This window comes from Carlito syrichta, unplaced genomic scaffold (assembly GCF_000164805.1).
Source record: "Carlito syrichta isolate Samal-C Ts95f unplaced genomic scaffold, Tarsius_syrichta-2.0.1 Scaffold287748, whole genome shotgun sequence".
In the NCBI taxonomy this organism is placed as follows: Eukaryota; Metazoa; Chordata; class Mammalia; order Primates; family Tarsiidae; genus Carlito; species Carlito syrichta.
Window position 1 is genome coordinate 1 of NW_007231844.1, and position 18569 is coordinate 18569.

General features: G+C 58.3%; 1 protein-coding gene across 2 annotated transcripts in view; it reads right to left on the bottom strand.

Annotated features, from left to right (window-relative positions):
• Positions 1-757: 757 nt before the first annotated feature.
• The window catches only part of VAC14 (Vac14, PIKFYVE complex component), a 114741-nt gene continuing 96929 nt past the window's right edge, over positions 758-18569 (bottom strand). For both annotated transcript variants that reach the window (XM_008052979.2, XM_021709933.1), the window contains 5 exons: positions 11285-11459; positions 9822-9940; positions 8672-8751; positions 6356-6506; positions 758-1365 (listed from right to left, as the gene is read on the bottom strand). In XM_008052979.2, the coding sequence (XP_008051170.1) occupies positions 1203-1365; positions 6356-6506; positions 8672-8751; positions 9822-9940; positions 11285-11459 (688 nt within the window). In that variant the 3' untranslated portion in view covers positions 758-1202. The remainder of the gene's footprint in view (positions 1366-6355; positions 6507-8671; positions 8752-9821; positions 9941-11284; positions 11460-18569) is intronic.

The following is an 18569-nucleotide window of genomic DNA, read 5'->3' on the forward strand; positions in this document are numbered from 1 at the left end:
CTCCTTCCTAGTGGGTGGGGGGTCCACGTCGCAAGAGCCGAGCAGAGGTGGATTGTCCCTAGTCCCTAATGCCTGGGTACACCGTGTGTGCCGACGCATGCACGTTGGTCAGGAGTCCGGCCAGTAATCCTGGAGACTCTAGGCAGGGAAACCCACCGAGGGGCCACTGATGCCAGGACCCTGGGGAAAGGCACAAACTCCTTCCCCACTCCTGGGGTGTAAGGGGGCCACTTAGGAGCCGGGTTCCCAAAGCCCGGGCACAGGTGAGCTCCGGCCTACAGGTGTGGGTGAGGAGGGGCTCTCTCCGCCGAAGCAAGGACTGGGACACCTGCCCCTGGCTGCGCAGCTCTGGCCCTTTCCCCCCATGGCCCAGTGCTTTGCGGTGTGCACTTCCCTTTCATTCGGAAGCACCGAGGCTCCCATCTGCCCAATGGGGATGTCCCACTGCCCCAGGGAACTGGGATGGAGGCTGGATGACCAAGTCAGATGACAGGTTGGAGGAGGGCAGCGTTCAGGGACCAGGGCAGGCCAGTGCCTGGTGCTCTCTAGGAAGGTGCAGATCCCAGAGGTTGAGAGCTGGGCCCTGGGCCCATGGCATTACTCAGGTGAGCGTGCAGGCACCAGGACTCTGGGGTGCAGCCAGCATGCCTTGGGTCCCCCACGAGGCCAGGTCTCCAGGACAGAGGGCAAGGCCCTGGAGCAGCTGCAGATGCGGCAGTGGCCAGGTGCCAGCTGGAAAGGAGCAGGCGGGTTCAGGTTGAGGGTTTCTGTTCTTTCTTTATTGAAGGGGGGATCATTCAGTAGAGATCTCTGTGCTGGCCCCTATGTGCATAAAGTATACACACACGTACACACATGTTCTGTATGCATACAAACATGCATACAAGGCCAGAGCTCTTGTGTAGGCTAGGGAGGTCACGCTCTTTTTCCAAGAGACTGATTCCAGAGGATGGGTGGTATCCGAAGCTGGGTGGGCAGCCAGCTCTGCCTCAACGCCAGGGTGCAGCTGACAGCGCAAGGGCTCCAGGGACTGGGCTCAGACTGGGTAGACACAGCAGCCCCTGGCCTCCCATGTTGCCCTGGGCTGGTGGTCAGGCCCAGTCCTGGCCCTGAGAGGCAGGTCCTCAGGCTCCTGGGGAGGGCCTGAAGACCCTGAGTGCTTCATGGGACCACTTGTTGGGTTCTCCTCTGTGCCAGGCCTGTCAGAGGACAACCCTCCGGTCCGGGTGGTCCCCACGCCCACTCCGCTGGTGCCTCACTTCCAGGTGCTTATTCTGGACCTTCTCAAAGTGCTGCAGTAGCTCTGCGTAGTCGATGCAGGGCGAGTCGGCTTTCTGGGAGTTGGGGGCCGCCTTCATGCTGTCTCTGGGGAAAGGGAGCGAAAGAGCTCAGCATCAGGGGATCGGCACGCATGGGGGCTGCCGGAGGAGGGCAGTGAGGCTGGGAGCAGAGCCACGGGCTGGCTGGCTCTCATGCCCGGCCACCCCACTGAGCTGGGGAGCCCCGTGAGCATCCCCCTCTCCTGTGGTTGGTGGGAACAGCCAGCACTGCTGCTTGGACATCGCCCTTAGCCTGTGGCTGGTGATGGCGCCCAGAGCAGGCATTGCATCGGGAAGCATTTCCTGTTTACGAGTGGCTCCCTTTGGGGTGAAAGCCAGGGCTAGCAGCCAGCCAGGAAGCCAGCTGGGGCCTGGAACAGGGTCCGGGGAGAAGGGGAGGAGGCAGCCTAGCCCTTTCTCCGGGGCAGAGCTGGGGCTGGGGAAAACAGGGATCACTGAAGAGTCTCTGCTGGGCCCTCAACTTGGCAAGACATTTGTTTTTGAGTGTTGGGGCCCCGAGGCCTGCAGTCACTCCCTGTTCCTATAGGGTGGGGGCAAGCTAGTCTAACTCCTGGGCATACTGATGGCTCCTATACTGCTGTTGCTACCACCCTCCCCAGTTGCTGTGTACAGAGGCACAGGTTGTGCACTGCACAACTTCAGTGTGCATGATGCCTCCTATAATTGTGCGATGTAGTAGCCTTGTTGCCCCCCTCAAGCCCAGTGCTTAGCTTGCCACTGGGGACTAGATCCCTTAGGGCTGCTGTCCCATTCCTAACCACCTTCCAGCAGAGTCTCATGAAATGTTCTGCTCCTCCCTCACATTGGCCTCACTGGTTTGGAGAAGCAGATCTGTGTGGGCTGGGAAGGACTGCTTCAGTCCCTGAGGCCTGGTGGCCCTGGTAAGGGGTCTCATGAAGACTGGGCTGCTCAACTAAGCAGAGAATCCTGGGCCTTTGGAGTTCATGAAAAGACGTCAGCATGGGGGTGGGGGGGAGGTCCAGGCAGCAGCTGAGCACAGGAGCCAGACAGACCTGACCCAGACATGACATGACAACTTCCTAGCCATTTGAGTGTTGGCTCATGACTCAGTTTCTTCATCTGCAAAGAGGGGCTGCCAGGGAGCCACTCTCTGGGGTGTTTGCAGGGGATCCTCCAGATGCAATGTGTGGGAGCTCAGCCTGGTGCCCAGCTACAGCATAGGTACTCGATGGGCAGCCACTGTGGCTATAACTCTGCCCCTCTGAGGTAGGCCCAGCCAGGGCCCAGCAGATTAAGGCCTGGTGCATGCTGGCTGCCATTTTGGGGGAAACATGATGGAGCTGCCCCCAATGGAACCCTCAGCAGTGGCCTAGCCAAAGGCCAACAGTCAGAGCCCAACAGGCATCTCTGATGGTACCCCAAGCTGCAGGGCGGGACCACAGCAGGGGCACTCTCCCCACAGTCAAGATGCCATCTGGGGTCCGGAGGCGGCCTCCTGCACCGCTGCTCTGCCTGCCCACACCTGTTCCCTTCCCGCCTTCCTGTTGGAGTCACGCCCCCAGAAAACATCTTGGATAGTGTCTGCGGTTGCTGCTTTTCTGGGCTTGGAGACCCTGCCTTCGAGTGGGGCTCAGCTGCCGTTAGTTCAGCAAAGAGCAAAAGCAGCCGGGTGGGGCCCATTCCAGGGGGCCAGGCTGTGGGCAGCATTCAGGGCTCTGGCTGCTGCTTCCAGCTCTCCTGGGAATTGGGAGGGCCCTCCCTGGCATAGTAACCCTGGGGCCCAGGTGTCACTCTCAAGGGAGCAGCCTGAGCTTCTGGGGGGCCAAGAGGCACCTAGAGCCCTAACCCCAGGGTGTGGCAACATGCTCCCCTAACCCACTGAGGCCGAAGCCACAGGATGACACTGAATGGTGTCTTCCGATGCTGGGTGCCCACGGGCTTGTACTGCTCCCCAGAAGACTCTTGGCAAGGAGGGGTTTTTAAGGAGACGCTTCTAGCATTGCATGGCATAGTGGGGTGATGGGCATAGATGTGGCCAGGGTGGGGGTGGGCAGGAGTGGGTTACAACGTACTCCTGGGCCCTCAAGGTGGCAAGGAGACCTGCTCCCAGTGATGGGCAGACCCTTCCTGGCCTGAGGTCTTGGGAGCATGGAGGGGTGTATCCCCACAGGTAGAGGCACTGCCTGGGTCCCTTCTTTTCCTGCCCATCATAATGGCTTGGTGGCTGCTCAGGCCCTTCCCGTCCTCTCTCCATTTCCACCAACCCTTAGGCACTGGGGATGGGGGACACCTAGCCAGCAGTAGAACCTAGACTCCAGAGCCCAGAGTGGCCCTCTCCTGCCGCCCAACCCATGCACCTGTCACCAGCCTTTTTTTTCTTCAGAGGCTCCCTCCTCACTGAGGACACAGCCCCTGGGGAGTGGCCCAAAAGCCAGGGGGTGGGGTGGGGGGCTATGGTCTCTGGAGCCCTGCTGGCGCCTGGAGCACACAGAATGAGGGCAGGGCTGGGCTGGGCGGAGGGCGCAGAAACTCCCCCAGCTGTTCCCGGCTTGCAGGCCTGTCAGGCAACTCGATGCTGTCTGCCAGCTGCCTGTCCCTCCCAGGGCTGGGACTGTCCCCTGCCCCCTTCCCAGGGTATGAGCTGTTCCTGTGTGCCCCACCCTGCAACCTGACCCTCTCCCAGCTGTTCCCGAGGCCCCTTTCTTGCCCGCTGCACCTGTGCCTGTATCTGTGATATCTCCTTCTAGATCCTTGCAAAGAAAGGTGGGGAAACTAAGGCCCTGAAAGCTGGAAACTGCCTCACATGTCCATTTAGTCCAAACGTGCATTTACTGATGAAGAAACCAGAAGCCCAGAGAGGGCATGGGGCTTGCAAGTCCATGACAGAACTCAGACAAAATGCTAGTCCAGGCCTGCAAACTATTCATTGACTCAGAATTCTCTACCCAGAGGCCTTAATTGCCTGAGGCAAGACTTCCCTGACTCTGACCATGTGAGATTCTAAGGCAATCCTACTCAGCTTCCCTCTGCAAACTTGTACTACCTTGGCTTGGGGAGTGTGGGGAGGGTCCAACTACTCTGAGCTTCTTCTCCCCTCCCCAGACAAGGAGGTGCAGCACAAGAGGCCTAAGAGGGGCACTGACCCTTAGCAGCACAGGGCCTGCTGCCTGGCCAAGGGGCCTCCCCGCCACCCTCCCCACCCCTCCAGAGACTGGAGATCACAGGGAGGCATGCCTTTTCTGCCGTCTCCTCCCTTCCAGCTGTACCTTCCCCTCCTGAGTGCCTGCCAGAGCGACCCCAAGGGCGTTGGTAAAGCCAGTGCAGAGGCCATGTCAGCCAGGCACAGTGTGGCTCAGGGCCTCTCCCCAGTCTCAGGAGCAGGCAGCTCCGGGCAAGGGAATCCAGATGCACACCTACGTCCATGGCTGCCTCCCTGCTCCCCTGGCTCACTCCGTGCCAAATGCTGTCTCCTGGGGCTTGCCGGGGTGGCCCCCTGAGCAGCTGAGAAAGCAGCCGGCACAAGGCCTAGTCTTGCCACTCTAGAGTTGCTGCCGTCTGGGCAGAGAGGTGGGAAAGGCCAGAGCAGAGCTCTTGGCGGGGGCTACACTTGCTGGGGGTTCAGGTACCTAGCCGACCTGGGGCTGACAATCTATCAGGTGCCCCATACTCAGCCCCTGGAGGGCTGGGCAGAGTGGGAGGGGTGGTGGTAGCCTCAGCCCAGGTGTGGAGGACACACGGGCTCTGGTCAGGGGCTCCAATGCTGGGTAGGCGGTTCTCAAGGCTGCCTGCATCCATCCCAAGGACAAATGTCCGAGGCCCTTCACTGGAGCAAGGCGCTGGGCCTGCTGAGCAGCTCTAACAGCCTAGGAGGGAATTCTAGACACACAGAGCATCTGATGCAAGCTGGGTGCGCTCCATTCAGTGTAAATCTTCTCAGTGGCTCTGCTCGTTTCCATGGCGACCTGACAAGTGAAATTTTCCATCTCGAATGCCAAATGCCTGTGGATGAGGCAAAGCCTCCAAGGGTTACCAAATATAGACACGGCCCAACAGGCTCTGGGGCAGGGGCCAGCCGTGGGCTCAGGGTGGGAGCCTGGATTCTCCTGCCCAGAGGCTGCCAGGCAGGGCCTCTCAGCGAGGTATGCCTGGGACTTGTTCTTTCCATGGGCAGCCGGACCCAGGTGCTCCTGCCTCCCACCCTACTCAGGAGGGAGATGGGAAGGTCCCAGCAATGCTGGGATCTCCCAGTGTCCCAGGCTCGAGCCTCTGCCACAGACAGGGTGGGGAGGGCTGTCTGGGGTGTGTAGGGGGGTGCCCGGAATGGAGTCCTCTCTCCCTCTCTTGTCCAAATGCCACCTGGGCCCCCATCTCTAAGCTGTGGCAGGCACTCCTCCCCCTCCCTGGACTTTCTCCCCAGGGTCCTCTGTCTGGGTAGCTATGGGATGCCCTGAGTTTTTCGATTTCTTTTTTTTGAGTTGAGGTCTCACTCTGTCACCCAGGCTGGAGTACAGTGGCACACTCACGGCCACCGCAGGCTAGACCTGCTGGGTTCAAGCGATCCTTCCTCCTTAGCCTTTCAAGTAGGCCGGAACTTTAGACACATACCACCATGTCCAGCTAATTTTAAAAATTTATTGTAGAGATGCGGTCTCACCAAGTTGCCCAGGCAGGTCTTGAACCCCTGGGCTCAGGCAATCCTCTCGCCTCAGCCTCCCAGAGTGCTGGGATTACAGGCTTCAGCCACCGCACCCAGTCAGAGTTTTTAGATTTCATCTGGCTTCACTAAGCTCAAGCCTGATTGCTTGGAGAAAGAATTGTTACCACCTATCACCTTGTAAACACTCCCAGAAGCCTCCAGCCTGGTGCTCAGATGTGGACACAAGAGGCCAAAGGGTCAGTGGCTATGGGATGAACGCTGGCCACAGTGGCTAAAGGGGTGGGATGCTGAGGTGAGGGAGACCTCAGCAGCCCCTCGGACAGGTTTGTCTAGCTCTGGCCCTGCTCAGGGGCGGGAGTCCCCTTGTTGGTAGAGGCCGGTCCCCACTCGCACTCACTCGGTCTGCAGCAGCTCGGGGTTGGGCACGCACTGGAGCCGGTGCGAGAGCAGCTGGAAGGCACTGCTCTGGGGTAGCAGCATGAGCAGGCCGTAGAGGGCCTTGATCAGGTAGGGGTTGTTCTTCACGTCCAGCAGCTGTAGGCGCAGATCTGTAGCAGACATAGGGCAGAGCACAGGAGTCAGGGGCCTGGCACAGCTCAGGAACACACCCAGCCCACACCCCCTGCTTCAGCCTGGCCAGGGCCACCAGGACCTGGTGCCATGGCACCCACAGATTGAGGACCCAGTGGAGTGGGGCCAACCAGGCAGCTGTGACTTGGAGCAAGGCAGAGGCTTCTTCCTGGCCAGCCAAGCCAGCCCTCTCCTCTCCCAGAAGCATCTTAGCTGTTTCCATGATCTCATCCTTCTACCTACCCACCTGCCCATCTGTCTGATCTTTCCAGCAGTCACCTCAGGCTGACGACCCCCACTGCCTGGCCCACTCCCCGCCCCCCCGCTCAGCTGCCTCCCTGGTAACAAGAGGGCTCGGGGCTTGTAGTATAACAGATTTCCCAGTCGACTCTGCACGTGCCAGCACAAGAGAGCTATAAATAGGGTGTGCTGGAGAGAAAGACGGTGGATTAGGACAGTTTTAAGGGAGGGCAGCATGGAAAAATGCTTTTGTGTGTAGCGAGACACACACCAAAGCCCAGGAGTGTCTGGGAGGTGCTTCTGGATCTCTAGCTCTGATGCCAGCCCTGCCACCGGGGGGAAGGGACGCACCCTGGAAGCTGCCCAGCACCCTTTCCAGCACAAGCTGCACCAGTTCCACTGGTGCTGGCTCTGCCATGAGGCAGTCCCAGCTTCCCCGAGGCCCACGGAGGAGACTGGACTCAAAATGGGTTCTTGCTTCTTTCTTCTAAGCCTCTCCAGAAGAACTGGCTTCTACTTTCTTGTGTCCCTATGCCCAGCCCAGGTACCCTTTGTGGGGGACGAGCCACACGCTTCTGGAGAGTGGTCATGTTTTCCATCAGTAGCAGTGCAAAGCGGTCTGGGTGACACTGGGAGCCTGCACAGGCAGGCCTTAAGGCCACAGTGCTGGTGAGCCAGGGAACAGGGAAATGAGGGTCTCCCGAGACATTCCTCCCCACCCCAGTGGAGACCTGCTCTGTTGTCCCCAGGCCAGGCTGCCCTAGCAAAAGTGTGAGATTGTTTTGAGTCCTTTCTCTCCTTTGGGCCTTGGGGAAGTTGGGGCTGCCTGTGGCCAAGCCAGCCACCACGGGGATCCAGGCAACTCCAGTGGGGATGGGGACTGGGCAGGGACCAGGGGTCTGTCTTTCCTGTAGTCACCCTTCCCCACAGAGCCTCAGGCCTGAGAAGAAGTCCCCCAGGGTCATTCTGGATCTGACCTCAGGTGGGTGAGGGGCACCTGCCTTCCCTGGAGGTCCTCAGGTTAGTGAGACAGGCTTTATTGTTCCTCTGTCTCCAGGGCATCAGTCCCTGTGGCACCCTGCTCCCTGCAGAAGTTGGCCTTTTGAATGGGAGTTAGAGGAGGGGAGGGGGTCCCTCAGCCCCTGCATTTACTTTAGGATTTGGGGTGAGGGCTGATGGGCTTAGGCTGGGTGGGTCAGAGATGCTGCCAGAGAGTGGGAGGTCCAGGTGGCCACCTTGGCAGGGAAGGTGGCCACTGGCAGGGCTGCCCCCCAGCACACCCTAACACACGAACATCAGTTGGAGTGTGCCTGCCTTGGGGAACAGGCGCTGCGAGTTGCAGCACCAAGAGCCAAGCTTGCCCCAGCCAGCTGCCACTTTTGCACGTTCAGCCTGGGTGTTACTAATCAGGCAGCTCCTGCCCACCAGCTCCCAGCAATGCCAACTCGTCTCTCAGAGAGGTGTGGGCACGGCTCCTGGGCAAGCAGGAGCACCTGCAAGGGGCCCAGGGAGTCCCACAACTTCAGAGAGCCAGGGCAGAGGGTAGCAGGGTGGAAGGGATAGCTGGGGACAGCCCTGGGGCAGGGCCTGGTATTAGTCTTCAGGTGGATTCTGCTGTCAGCACTGGCTTGTGTCTGCTGGATCCAAATTGAGGGACATAGGCAGGACACGAGTTCTGATGCCACATGCCCCAGTCCTGTTCCAGCTGGTCTCTCAGTCCTGACTATTGTCCCAGTCTCACAGTCTTGACGTTCTGGAAGGATCCCTGGGGGTGACTGCCCTCCCTTAGCCAAGCTCTGATCCTGAGCGTGGTTCCACCCCACCTCACTGTAGGCCGGCCACAGGCTCACTGCAGGGCCCAAGGCCAGGACTAACTAAAGTGAGGCTGGACATAGACTCTTACATGTGAAGATGGGGCACTCGATCAGCTGCACCAGCTTGTCCACCTCTGTGAGGAAGTCCACGGTGACCTCCAGGTCCCCGCTGGATAGGCAGTCAAGGAAAGTCTGGTCACCGGGCTGGCACAGCTGCAGCTGCAGACTTGGGGGTCAGGTTGGCCGTACCTCACTAGTGGGTGGCAGAGACTGGATTCCAGGAGCCCGGCCTGGTGGCTCGGAGCACCATGCATTGTCCCCACCTGCTTCCTGTGCACAGAGCCTGGTTCTTGCTAAGCAGGATTTGTGTACAAAGGAAGTGAGTCTATTCATCTTGCCTTTCTGCCACTCTAAATGGAACCCCCCGCATGAGTGCTCCGGGTTCCACTTCAGCAGCTGTCTGCTCTGCACCTTCCTGGAATTGGAGAATCTCTTATCAAAGCTCTGCAGCCTGCTTGGCAGGGCTGGGCAGGAAAGGCCCCTGCTCCTGCCTAGGTGGATGGCTTGCCCAGTCTCCGGGTCGCACAAGTGGCTGAGAGGAGCAAATCCAGGCTGTGGAGGGAGAGCAGGCACCTGGAGGGGAGCCAGGTGGGACCACCTCCTGGCCCTCTTTCCTTTCCTCCAACCTCTGGCCTGTCAGGGATGGAGGCCAATTTTGCCCCCTGAATAGCACTCCGATCTAGTATCACACATCAGGCAACCACAGATGAGGAATACATCGGACCCTGGATGCCTTTTGGGAGGCAGGTGCTGAGGTGTGTGGCTCTATCCCTTCTGAGGCCTCCTGTTCAAGCCTGGTCTCCCTACCGCATCACTGGTAAGCTGCCAGGCCCTGGCTTGGTGACCCCAAAAACCCACTCTTGCATGTGAGCCTGCAGTCCATCCCCGTCCCCAGTTCTGGGCCTTCTTCTCCACCCTCACTCCACACTGGGCCTGACAAGAACTGTGATGGCAGAGAACACCCAGCCTCTTCCACAGGGAAGGGGTTGGGCTTTGCCTTTACCACAGGGTTTCTCCAGGGCCAGCTCCCCTCCAGAGGTTTCTGGGTGGTTCCCATTTGGTGCCAACAGTGCTCTCCCAAATACATCTCTCAAGTGCCCTGCCAGGTGGCAAAGGGGCACCTGGTTCCCTCCTGCCCCTCCTGCAGCCCGACCTGAATGCCAGTGAGAGGAAGGATACAACTTCTGGATGAGGTCATAGGCATGCTGGTAGTTCTGGGTAAGGAAGCAGAGGGACACTGTGGTGACTGGATTGTGGCACCAGGAGCGATACAGGCAGCAGAACAGGTTCTGGCTCTCCTAAGGGGGAAGAGGTGGGAGCAGTTAGGAGACCCCCATTCCCTCCCATTTTGTCCACATGGGAACCCGCAGAAGGAAGGGCCACGGGTCCGAACCAGGGCCCTTGGAGCAGCCAGCTCAGCACCCCCTCCATTTGGCAGCCCAGCTGGGAATGAGTTGTCACAAAGGAAACCCTGACAGTTCCTCTTCAGACCCTGTCATTACCTCTCAGTCCCCCAGAGCTGTGTGGTGGCAGTGAGGGTCTGGTCAGGAGTAAGCCTCTCCTTTGTGCTGGCATTTCTGCCCTCGACAAAATCACACTAATTGTTCTCCCCAGAACTCTGTGGTCCCCGAGCCCTGGGGGGCTGGGAGGGTAAGGGGGTTTCGAGAAGGGCCAGGATCTTCTGGGTGGTATCCTGCTCTGTCCTCAAATGCCATCTCCTCCCCCCACCACAGGCTGCCTTGTATGTTCAGAACCCAGCCCAGGAGCTGAGCCCACACTTGGGGGAGCCCCTACCCCTGAGGAAAATTCTTAAGGCCTCTGCAAATGTCTGGAAGGAACCACAGGAGGAAGGCAAGGCTGTGGCCTGGATCATTCTGAGCCACTTGGCCCCAAACGCCCTCAGACATGGGCTTGGATGGCTTTGAGATTCCCATGAAGGGGTGGAGAACAGGGTCTACAGGGTCTGAGCTGGGCAGGGGCATGGGGCATCAAACCCCTGGAGCCTGTGTTCAGGATGGCGCCTGTCCCTGTAGACCCTCTGCAGCCTACCACTCTCAGCCAGACCTGTGTCTCTCCTCATGTCTTCTTGGTGAGTCCTTACCTAAAGCCTGGGGCAGGCAGCAATGTGACTCCTTGGTTTATGAAAGTGCCTTATGAGTCAGACATGTCTAGCTGAGGGAGGAAAAGGGCCAGGCCAAGAGGAAGGACGCAAGGAGAGCAAATAATCCTACTCCCTTGCAAGGTCAGGACCCAGAGGCCTGACCCAGCAAGGGTGGCAATGCCCAGCAGGGAAGGCCCATAGCCACAGAGCTTCTGTTTTTGAGGGAGCAGTGCCTGGGGTGTCAACGAGTAGAAAAGGCAGGGCTGTTGGGGTGGGTCAGGGAGGACACGTGGACCCTGAGTAGATCACAGGGCCTTCTGCAGGCAGAGACCTCAGCAGCAGTGACTCACTGCGTGGTCAGGCTCGCAGGCAGCCGTTCATCCAGGGGAGCCACATCTCACATGGGGCAAGGGGAAGTCTTGATTTCATACCCTCCCCTTCCCTCGAACCTGCTGGGGCCAGCTGAGGGGTGAGCTGGCACATCGTGTGTCCCTTGGCACGCTGAGGCAAACCTGGGCTAGAGCCCATGGACATGGCGTACCAGAGTCTTTAGGTCCTTGAGCTGGTTCCTCAGCTGGAAGAGTTCTGTGGAGGTGAGCAGGATGGTGTTGAGGGCATGGACCATGGTCGAAGCGAACTTGAGGTCCTCCTCCCGGAGCAGGATGTCTGCCATCGAGTGGAAGATGTTCTCTGCATTCAGCAGGAGGCAGAGCTGCCTGGAGGGCAGGCAGACAGGGGTTACAGTGCAGGCCACCACGGACGCCTCTGTGCCTCAACTCAGAAACCTCCTCCTGGCTCTACAGCATCCTGGGGGAAGGCTGCTTTCTCCTGGGGCCAGTTTGGAACCCAACTCTGAAGCCTGTCAGGGGGACGCTGGCCTGGCTCTAGCTTCCCAACACTGCCTACCCTGGCCCTGCAATTCCAGGGCTCCCCAGGCTAGATGGGCCCCCAGTCACTTTACTGAGTTCCCACAGGCATGAGCAACACCCGGGCCAAGGTCCTCTGCCTCCTGCTGGGCCTTATCCTCTTGATGGAGCTCACCTTTACCTGACCAGTTCTCCACGTAGTGGGCATCTGCTTAACTGTCCCCCTCCCTCCTTGTAAAGCTCCTGAGACCAGGGATTTATGTTGTTCCCACTGCATTCCCTCCTGACTGGAGTGACACTTGCAAATGGCAAGAGCTCAGGAGATACTGAAATGGATCTTTATGATGGACAACCCTGAGTTTTTTCTTCACTGTAAAGAGGATGAAACTCTGGGGTAGGATGAAGCAACTTGACCAAGGCTTCCAGAGCCTGGTTCACTGGCCCTGGGCCACAGTTCCTCTCCTGTCTTTAGTAATAGTTTTGGGAAGTAAGGAATAGACTTTGTGGAAATGAGACTCCATGTTATATAAAGACAAAACAGGGAACTCAGGGAATGAAGACATGCAGTTTGCCAGGGCCCCTGGAACCAGGCTCAGAGGAAGCCTGTTTGACTTTCCACTGCTCTCAGAGGCTTGGCATCAGGGGAAGAATTCCTCAAAGGCTACCTGGGTAATGTCTTCCCAGCATGGGTGGGGTATGACTTCCTGGTGGGAGCCCCAGTGATCCAGAAACTTCCTGCGAACTGAGAAGGAAGCAGGTATGGGCCAGGAAGGGGTCAGTGGTGGCACACGGCACAGCACTTCCTGATGGCTGGGGCTGAGGTCAACATGGCCCCTACCCTCATGACCTCCTGTGTGGGGCTGATGGCTGTCTGCTTGACTCCTCGTCCCTGCTCTAGGGAGGCATCACTGCTGACTTGACAAGGTGTCTTAAGTCTCAACATCTCATGTGCCTAATGACACAAGCCCCATTTTGAGGCAGCATGCATAAAACAAGTCCCTCCTTCCCAGGTCATTGAACTTGTCCTACACTCAGTGTGCTCAGGGCTAGTTTCTTCCTTGTCTCTGAATACCAGCCATGGCTTTGGGGCCAGGCTGGAATAGATTCCTCCCCACCCCTGGACCCGGAAAAATCCCAGAGCATTTGGTAATGGGGAGGCCAAACCACGAAGCGCAAACAGAGGGCAGGCCGTCTCCAGCCTAGCCCCAGCTGGAACCAGCAGGCTTGGGCTAGAAACCACAAGAGAAATCTAAACAAGGAGACAGAGTAGGGGGAGGGCAGTGGGCATTTGTGCAAGGGGCCACTTCATCTCTGCCCCACACACCATTAGGACCCTGCAATGCCTGGTGGGTTCCTCAAGCTCAGAGCCTGGAGCTCCCAACCACCGGTTATGTGATCTCCATGTCTCTGCACACCAATTTCTTCACCTTAACTGGGGCAATACCTGCCATAAGGGGGACTACGCAGAAGGCAGTCGTGAAGACTAGATACAAGTCACATGACGTGCCCATGTTTGGTGCCTGGTACCACCAGGGCCGGAACCCTCCTGGGGAGCCGACAGCCGGCTGGCAGGGGGAAGCCTGGCCAGGCAGTCCCAAGCTGCAGCCAGGAGGTAGTGACCCTGTGCAGGACCCAGACAGTGCTTCCCAGCCTCTCCCAGGCCTCCCACCCCAAAGAGGCCCTGTCTCCAGGGCTGTGGGACAGAAATGCTCCAGAAGGGCAGCAAAGGAGGAAGGGGAGCGTCTGACAAATGGTCACAAATGCCCGTCGCCAGCAGCTGCTGCCGTCTCCATGACAGAGGCCAGCAGCTGAGCTGCTGCCAGGCCACGCTCTCCAGGGATCACAGGCCAGCCCAGCGGGACCTACAGCAGCAGAAGGCAGGATGGCACTCATATGAGGATGGCTGGGGCGGTGTGGAAGGATAGGCAAGGGGTGGGTGAGAAGAGTGGGCGTCAAGCCCTCCTGGTGGCCCAGAAAACCCTGGGAATGCTGACAGAGATTCAGAAGGTCAGGAATGGCAGTTTTCTAGAAACTTCTCTTGTCACTAGTGACCCTACCCTCTCCTGGTTTTCCTCCCACCTCAGTGTCTGTGCCTCCTGCCCTAACGCTGGGGTGGTGCTTCTGTTCTTCTCTCTCTAGTCTCTCTTGGTGGTATCCTCTGGTCCCATGGGTGTGTCCAAAAAGCCCGTGTCTAGATCAGTGACTCCTATGTATCTGCCCTGGGCCCCACTGGGCTCCAGATGGGATAGCGGCTTGCCTGGTAGACAACTCTACTTGGCAGCTTCACAGGCATCTCAAACTTTGCAGGGCCACAACCCAACTCTTGGTGTTTCTGTAGACTTGCCAGCCTGCTTCCTCATCTCAGTTATCAGCATCATGGCCCACCCAGGCTGTTCAAGCCCAAAACACAAGGCATCCTTGATCCCAAGCCCCTCCATCAGGTCCACTGGCCTAATGGCTTCCTATGAGATCTAATAGAAAGCCCAGTTCCCCACTGAGGCCTACAAGATCTTCCATCTTCTGGTTGGTTCCTCTCTAGCCTAGCCTCTCACTATTCCTCCTTCACTCATGACATTATCTCTGTTCCTGAGCATGGTCTCAGAGGCTTTGCCTGTCCTGCCTTGGCCTGGCCAGCTCTGCCTCCAGACATCAAGGCCTCAGCTCCAATCTCGTGTCCTGGAGAGGCCTTGGTCTGAAGTGTCCTCTCTTCCCACCAGCCCCTTCTGAGAGAAAGCCAATTTCTTTTAGCCTTCATCCCTACCTGAAATCAGCCTGTTAATGTGCTTGTTTCCTGGGTTCCTGTCCATCTCCCCCATCAGACTGTAAACAAACAGCAAGGGGCAGGGCCTTCTCTGTGACTCTCGTATCCTTTGGACCAAGAGGGCCTAGCACACGGTAGCTGCTCAGCAATGATTGCTGGCCGTTACTGCCTGAAGGATCAGAGGCGTCCCACACAGGCCTAGACAAGCTGACCCCCACTCCAGCACATCCATCCCTGCTTATCCCTAGCAGGATCCTCCGTACTGTGCATGCTCTGGTCTGCAGAAAGCAGTGCCCTGAAGTTACCTCTTTACCCTTATCACCCAGGCCTGGCTGCCCTCCTCAGACCTCCCTTGCTCCAGCTCATCCCAGGAGACCCAGAGCACATGCTTCCATGACAGCTGAAGGATCAGCAACAACACACCGCACCAAGCTTCCTCCTGGGGAATCTCCCCCTGAGCAACACTAATTAAAGCACCACAGGGGAGAAGCCAGGAGCAGGCACCCACAGAAAGCAGCAGTTAGGGCTCCCCATCATGCTCTGGATGCTCGCTGGGCAGAGGCAGGAGGGGCTGCTCTGGGGCCTGCAGCTCACAGGGCTCCACCAAGGATGGCTCCCGCCCTGTGGCTGGGGCTGCAGCAGGGGAGGGAAGTGGGGGGGACTGCACCCCGCCTCACCCCAAGGACACTCTACAACAGTGGCTGTGTTAGCTAACTTGTGGGGTCCTTCCTAGATGCCAGGCTCCAGGTTGAGGGTGTGACACCCATCTGCTTGGGCCCAGTGAGGGGTTCACAGTGCTTACTGGCACTGTCAAGGCCCTGTCCTGGGCATCTGCGGCGGAGGGGAAGTCAAGTCAGGGTATATCAGCTGGGTCAGACCTCAGGGAGCTCTGAACCAGTCAGGGTGCCAATACCTCCTCTTGAGTCAAAAAGGTGGGCAGGGAGGAAGGAGGGCCCGCTTTTCACTTCAATCCCACATCCACGACAGGATCTCCACAGGCGGCCTCAGGGTTACCATGTGCTTGGCACTGGGCTCTGAGCTCCTCCTGTGGCCTCTTGCTGAGTCCTCACACAACCTGGGCAGGGCATCCAGTGATCATCCCCACTGCAGAGAAGAGGAATCTGAGGTTCAGAGAGGACCAGGAATAGAGGATTCAGACCCAGAAGAGTTGACTTCCAGAGGCTGAGTTCTTCCTCACCACTTTCCTTGGTGCCATTCTGAGTGGGCACCAGGGACTGTCCCCACCCGGTGGAGGCCTGGCAGATGGCTGCCTGGCAGGGCTGCTGTGTCATCACTTCTCTGTTGAGCCCCAGCCCTGCTGGAGCTGCCTGCCTGGCTCTCAAGCATAGCGTCAATAATGGAACACAGCTTGCAAGCATTCAACATTCGCCCGTATTTTCTAACACCCATGTTAAAGTGCTGTTCACTAGGAGACAACGGCCTGGATGGGGCTTGGGGACAAGGCAGAGACGTGGGGTGGGAGAGAACCTGAAGAGAGTCTGGGAGGGAATGGGACCTCTTCCTGGAGCCCACCTCGGGGCTGGAGGAGGGTGGGGTCCACACAAGTGTGCTGAGTCAGCAAGAGGGCCTCTGGTGTGTCGCCATGACTCAAGAGCAGGAGGGAAGGAAGTGGCCAGAAGAGGGGGAACACATCGTCCAGGGAGGACTTTGCACTCGGTGGCAGTGGAGCTCTTGCTCCAGCTGGGGCTGTGCTGCCGGCCCTGCCCCACACACATAGCCCGGAGACCCCATGGATGAGGCTCTGCTTCTCCCTTTCAGGCCTCCCGCTGTTGCCTGGTAAGCTGCTCCCTCCTTCCAGGTCTGGTTTTGTGCTGGGGCAGGACCAGCTTCCCTTTGGTTCCTCTGTCATATACCAGGAGCTCTCATAAGTGAGCAACCTGCCCTTAGCTGGTTCTAAACCCGAGAGAGGGGCTGTCACTTTCCCTTAGGAACTGAGACGACACTGCCTTGCCCGTGAAGATTCCCTTCTTTGGGACAGCCTCCAAGGCCAAGGCCCACGCTGGGGCCAGAGAAGGAAACACACGGCTCTGCTTACCCCTTGGAGACTCTCCACAGCTCTGGTGTGGGCCGGGAAGGCACTCTGCAGCAGTGTTGGCCTGGAAGGGACTGCACACACCTGCTAGGCTGGTATGAGCCTTTGTGTCACTGTCTTTTCTACCATGAATACTGGCCAAGCATCACTATACTCCAGGCTTTAGCGCAGGACAGTTGCAGGCCTCAGGGGTGGCCCTCAGTAGAAGGTGCTCCCCCACACCCCCCCCTGGCAACTACCCACAGCTCCTGGGCCAGGGTGGGAGGGAGAAAGAAGGTGCCAACTGGCCTTGGGGGTGTCTTGGGCTTCTGGATGTTTCTAGACTGGCCCGTCATGCCCTCAGGCCATATGGCCCGCCTGGCAGGACATCCGTCTCTTGGTAGAAGAGAAAGGCACAGGTGGGGGGCTGACAGGAGTCTGGAGCCATCTTCTCTGATGTGTCCTGGGTTGAGGACATTGCTTCTCCTCCAAGGACTAGACAGGTCACCAACTTGGGCAAAGTCAAGCTGTGGTTTGGAGTGGGCTCTAGCCCTTGCCAGCCTGGGCTGTGTGCAGAGTACAAGAGCTGCTGCATGGACACTCCTGGGGTGGGGGACTATTCCTGTGGCCAGAGGCTTCTCCCTGCCTGGTCACCTCCCATCTCTGCTGGTCCATGCTGTGGGCCTGGGGCAGAACGTAAGTGAGGGAGAGAGAACAGCTCCCTTCAGGACAGACTCACCCTGGGAGCTGGGGGGAGGGGTGAGGTGGAGTGTGGAGGCCAGGGACAGCCAGAGTCTACTCGGGAGAAGTTGGGGAATGGGATTCTTTACCAGGTATCTGCAGGTGGGTGTGTGCCCTGGAGGGCAGAGGGCTGACTCAGGTGTTCTTCTTGGGGAGCCTGCATTCTGGCTCCTTGCTGTGCTCCCCACTGGGGAATCTGCACTCTGCCATGTGGCTTCAGGGAAGATGGAAAACTCCTTCCCATGACCCTATGTCCCTGAACCCTCCAAGAAAAGGACCAGCCAAGTTACCAAGGCCAGAAACAGCCTCCCCCATCTGCACTGTCAGCTGATCCTTCCCAGATCCCTTGGCCATCTGCTCTGGACACTCAGGTCAATTCTCTTTGGGGACTCCCCCTGGCTCTTGCCACCAGGGAAAGGCATAGTGCCACCCCGGCCACACCATGATTGGTACAACACTGAGCCACGTGAGGGTGGCTGGGGAAGTGAGTCAGTCTGTTCACTAGGCAGTGCAAGCTGCTGTCCTCCTTGCCTCTCTGCCCCCTGTTGATGGGGGTGATGGGGGTGACTAAAGGCAGCAGCGTATGATGTGTTTGACCATGGTGAGGCTGTATGGGGTGAGTGTTCGGCTTGGGAGAAAGGGAGGCTGAAGGCCCAGGAATGCCCATGTGCCAGCTGGCCTGACAGTGTTGGCCTTCAAAACCCTTAAGGGGCATGGCCTGCCCCTCTGATGAGCCAACCCAAGGCTCGTGGGCAGGATGTGGACAGGGCACCAGATAGACTTAAGAGACTAAGGGAGGTAGAGGCTGAAGCAATCAACCCCTCCCGGGAGTCTCTGACATTCTTGACTGTCCCAAACAATAAGCTAACCACCCCAACAAGATGGCGACCAGCAGCATACACAACAGCTGGCTTGGTGGGGAGAGACACTGGAAGTCAAACTTCTTGAGTAGAAGGAGATGCCAACATTGAGAGAGCCATGGAAATAAGGGGTGCCACCCCTACCTGGCACTCCCTCCCAGTTGCTGTAAATACCACCCATCTCCAGTGCTGCCTGCCTCTTGATGGATGGAGGATCAGAAGAAGCCTCAGCTGGCAAGCCTCAGGCTGGGTGGGGGTGTCCAGCTCTCCAATTCTTTCCGCACCCTGCCCTGCCCACCCCTGTGTGCAATCCATGGAATGTCCTTCCCAACTGCGCCTTCTCGGTGCCATTGGGATGTCTTTCCTAATTGCGCCTTCTCAGTGCAGCAGGGGTGTGGATGACTTTACTCAGAACCCTGCTAGGCTGGACTACACAAACAGCTTAACTGGATATAGGAAGGTCTATCTGCTGTCTCCCCAAACACTCAGCAAAAGCCCCCTAACCCTAAGGCTGCCCCATCTGTTCTTTGTGCCTCTGCTTCTGTATAGTCTGGTACCCTCCCCCC